Source organism: Numenius arquata, chromosome 21 (assembly GCF_964106895.1).
Source record: "Numenius arquata chromosome 21, bNumArq3.hap1.1, whole genome shotgun sequence".
Lineage (NCBI taxonomy): Eukaryota > Metazoa > Chordata > Aves > Charadriiformes > Scolopacidae > Numenius > Numenius arquata.
This window is the reverse complement of record NC_133596.1, coordinates 4,998,678-5,003,291: the sequence shown is the minus strand read 5'-3', so window position 1 is coordinate 5,003,291 and position 4,614 is coordinate 4,998,678. Positions and strand designations below refer to the sequence as shown.

Genomic DNA, 4,614 nt, shown 5'->3' with positions numbered 1-4,614 from the left:
CCTCGCCCCGGCGGAACGCCGCGCTTTCTGATTGGCCGTCCCCCGCGCGCGCACCGACCCTCCGCCGCGGCGGCCAGCCAATGGGCAGGCGACGGAGAGCCTTTGCGGCGGGGCGGGCTCCGCCCCTTCGGCGGCGCGCGTGCGAGGGGGCTCGCGGGCGCGCGGTGCACGCCGGGACGGCAGCGCGCTGCGACCAGGAGGAGGCGGAGGAGGCAAGATGGACGCGGGGTTCTTCCGCGTAAGTGCCGGCCTCAGGGGGGGCCGGGCGGGTGGGGAGAACGGCCTGGCAGCCCCGGTGGGGGACGCGGATCCGAGCCGGGCCGCTGCGGGCCCCGCCGTCCGCCGGCGAAGCCGTTGGCGCCGCGCTCCCCCGGGAAGCGCCGCCGTGCCCCCCCCCGCCCCCGCCCTGCGCAGGCTCCTGTGAGGAGCCGCCGCGAAGAAAATGGCGGCGGGAAGGAGGCCGGTGCGGCTGGGCCCATCGGCGAGGCCGCCGCGCCGGGGGGCTACGGGAGAGGGAAGGAAGCGGCTGGGAGAGGATTGGTCGCCTTGGGCCCGGGCTCGCCGGTTGCTCGGAGCGCGGCGGGGGCACATGGGCCTCCCTCGGCGCCCTCGAGGGCCGCGCTCGCCCGGTGCGGCCTAGGACCGCCGGTTCCTGCGTTAGGCCTCGGGGCGGTCGGGCCTCTGACCCCGGCGGAGGAAGAGAGGTCTCGCCGAGCCGGGGCCTGCCCCGTGCGGGCCTGTGTCAGGGCTGAATTCTGACGGCCCTGAAATGCGGGGAGGTGTGAGGAAAAAAGGCAAAGGGGCAGGTGGGAGGTGAACCCGATTTTGCAGTGAAATGCACTTTGGTGTCAGCATTCAAATCAAATAAACAAGCCGCCCTTTTTTTAAAGGGAGAAATTTTCAAACTGACACGAAGGGTGTTAAATGTTTTCAAAGTGAAAAGAGGTTACACTTTATTTTTAAGTTGGTGTTTGTTTTTTGTTTTTTTTTTTTTTTTTAATCATTGAGTTTTTATTTTCTCACAGCTGTGCTGTATTTTCTGCAGAGACTATTAAACAGTAACCTACCTAGGGTATATTTCCTTTCAGCCTTTTTTTCCCGTTAATTAGAATGAACCTATTTTAAAGGCTTTGTTGATAATTTTGAAAACCAGTTTAATTTTCCAAGATTCATGCACCTGTTCAGCCCTATTATTTTCTATTCCTGCAACTAGGATGCTTTTACAACATGAGCCTTCACTTAATTCAATTTTGTGTTAACATACTAGTCTGAGAAAAAGAATTACAAATTAAATCTACACTTATTCTATCTAATACGATTGCTAAAAAAGGTTACAAATCAAGTAGTTGTAATTGACATTGCAATTGATATTTGATATTACTGGGACTGAAAACACTGAATTATAAATCTAATATTCTTTTAAACTGGTCTGTGAAAGGTCACTGTTTATAAAAACAAAAGCAACATGGATCTGAAACGGGGCTGTAAAACAGTGTTCTGGTCTGGTTTTATTCTGCGTTCAGAAGAACCCAAAGTTCTTGTGGAAAATACAGAAGTCCAGCAGAGCAGCCGCTTGGACTTGCCTTATCATTAAAGCTATTAATAATTCTTTCAGTTCTTCACACTTCTGTAAAGTCAGCACAAACTATTTTGTCTCTCTGCCTTCATTTCCTTTCAATATCTGATGACTTTTTGGCACGTTACGATGCGAATTCAAGGGGCTTTCTGATCAAGTGAAGTGGTTAGATTACCTTAGAATTTGAGCTGCTTCTTATTTATTATCTTCTGGTTTCTTAGCAGTTTGTATTATTGCTGGTATTCAAGCCCTTTTTCTCTGCGTAGGAAATTGCAGGTATTAAATTCCCATGTTTTCTATCAGTCAGGTTGGTTTCCTGAATAAACTTCGCTTCACATGTGAACTGTGGGTTTGTTTTGAATCATTAACAAGTCATCAGTATTTATTTGGATGCAGTTCTGCACATGCTCTTGTTCCTGTGTGGTTCTGTTTACCTCTGTGCAAGTAAATTTTCCAAAACTGGACTTTCAAGCCTTTCAATTCCAAATGAATTAACCTATAGTTTCTGTTCATGAAAGTGGAACGAGTTGGTGAACTTTAACAGAGCATGATCAATAAAATAGTATTCTTTGTACTCTCGCTGGCTTCGTGTTGGCTGATTTGCTTCAGAGAGGTTTACCCAAAGGTTTTGTAGAAGTCAGTGTAAACAAATAGGACATTTTTATTCTTGAACAGAGGAAAAAGAGCTTATACCATCTGAAATTTCAAACAGAAGTCCTTTTCATAGCAGTTTGTCACTACTGTACTTCTAAGTTGTAAGCAGTATGCCAGGGAGATTATATGATTAAGGTGTACTGTAGAGCTCAGGAGCCTGCTTACCCCTAAATCTTCAGCAGTAGATGAAGACTGTAGTGCTAACATTGAAAGGTACCTGAAAAGGCTTATTTGCTTACGGAACGGTAAGACTGGTGTTGCTGTGCACTGTCCAGTGCAAATATGTGGGAAACTAATACTTTGAAGATGGCTGGATGTCACATAGACTAAAAAACTTATTTCCTCTGCTTTAGGGAACAAGTGCAGAACAGGACAATCGCTTCAGCAACAAGCAGAAGAAGCTGTTGAAGCAGTTGAAATTTGCAGAATGCTTAGAAAAGAAGGTAAGTTGATTAGGATGAGATAGGAAGTAAGACACCTGAATCCAAGACAGTTCTCAGTGGAGTGGTTGGGTATCAAATGGTACATACAGGAATGTCTTTTCCTCTAAAACTATACTGGAGGATATTCGGAATATCTGCTTGAGCATAAAGGATACAGTAGTAATATACCTGCAGTGCTGCCTCTAGGGCCACCAACATTAGAAGGATGTGGACCTGTTGGAGTGGGGCCAGAGGAGGCCATGGAGATGCTGTGAGGGCTGGAGCCCCTCTGCTGTGAGGACAGGCTGAGAGAGCTGGGGGGGTTCAGCCTGGAGAAGAGAAGGCTCTAGGGAGACCTTAGAGCCCCTTCCAGTCCCTAAAGGGGCTCCAGGAAAGCTGGGGAGGGACTCTTGATCAGGGAGGGGAGCCATAGGACGAGGGGAAGGGTTTGACACTGAAGGGGGGGAGATTGAGATGAGGTGTCAGGAGGAAATGTTTCACTGTGAGGGTGGTGAGAGCCTGGCCCAGGTTGCCCAGAGAAGCTGTGGCTGCCCCATCCCTGGAGGGGTTCAAGGCCAGGTTGGAGGGGGCTTGGAGCAACCTGGTCTGGTGGGAGGTGTCCCTGCCCAGGGCAGGGGGTGGGACTGGGTGGTCTTTAAGATCCTTTCCAACCCAAACCGTTCTATGATGTAGTTACAGTACTAAATATCACTGGTAGGCTTTTATGTAAAATACAGCTTCAAAAGAAGTCTGATTTCCAGGAGATGTTAAGTAATTTATAATTCTAGGCATCCTGGAATGTTCCCCTCTAGCCCCCTTTTTTTCAGGTGCTGTTTCTTTGTTGTTTCAGGTTTTCTAGAGTAGTGTGTTGGGAATGCGTACTGGTTATCCTGTAGGTGGAGGTGAAGTTAGTGTAGTGACAGTCTCTAGGGCAGTGGAAAGAAGCCGAGAGCTGCAGAAAACTCAGTTTAGGGTTCCTTGCTTAGATGCAGTCATTTGCCCTGTGAAAGTCTTTACCTGTTGATTGTTAGGGAGGGTGCATTCCTCAGGTGGGTGTTGAAGTGATGCAACCAGGGTAGTTGCTGTCGGTAGATACATAATTAGTAAACATTTGATTTCAAAGTGTGGAGCTGGTCTTTCATGCGACATTTTTGGCCCTAACCCTTCAGAGGAAGCAACTGATGAAGCTGCTGAGATAACTGTGGTGGAGGACCCAGCAGAGCTGAGTGCAGAGCTTTTGTTGAGAGGGTCTTTGGTTTTGTTAATGACAAAAACTCATTTCTGAAAGAATTGCATTCCAAAGAGTTAGATAGAACTAACAGCTTGTTTCATTCATACTGTTCCAAAAAGGTAATTACGTGGTTGTAGTTTCTAGGGATAAAGGGATCAATAAAACCTCTAGCAAGTGTTTGTTACTTTAGAGGACTGGAGTGTGCTCTCATCTTGGGTAAGGATCTTGGAAATTAAGCAATTTGGAATGGTTGAATTATCTAAATCTGAATGCTTAATGATTTTTCCAAAGTGGTTGAAGTCCTGGTGGGCAAGTGTCAGGGGAATTAGTGAGCTGAATCAAGGCTGTTGCTTTATTATTCAGTGGATTTCATTATTTACTGGAAACTGAATTACATGAAGGGAGTGAACAGTGGTGTAGTTTTGCTTTTGGTTTGGTTTTTTTTTTTTTTTGCTGTCTGGTCTAGCTAGTATTTACTAACATTTACTAGAAATTTACTGTTTTTTGACTTTTCTTACCATCTTTAGGTCCTAATTCTAGCTACTCATGAGGGAGAGAAAAGTATATGTTAGACAAAAAAAAAGACTTAATGGCAAAAAACAAAACTAGGTCGGGATAATAATGTATGTAGCAGCATACAATTCAGTCAGTGTGAAAGAATTCAAGGTACTGTGAGCTTGTATGTTTAGTGAAAGGGCTTGTTCTGAAAATGTTCTGTTTCCCCTGGCTCT

At 46.6% G+C, this 4,614-nt stretch overlaps 1 protein-coding gene across 4 annotated transcripts in view; it reads left to right on the top strand.

The window, feature by feature from the left end:
• Positions 1-4,614, top strand: part of SRRM1 (serine and arginine repetitive matrix 1) — a 20,583-nt gene that overhangs the window by 1,191 nt on the left and 14,778 nt on the right. For 2 of the 4 annotated variants that reach the window (XM_074162010.1, XM_074162013.1), the window contains exon 2: positions 2,584-2,673. In XM_074162010.1, coding sequence (XP_074018111.1) covers positions 2,584-2,673 — 90 coding nt within the window. Of the gene's footprint in view, positions 1-172; positions 239-2,583; positions 2,674-4,614 lie in introns of those variants that run through there. The other 2 variants (XM_074162011.1, XM_074162014.1) reach the window with 2 other exon arrangements.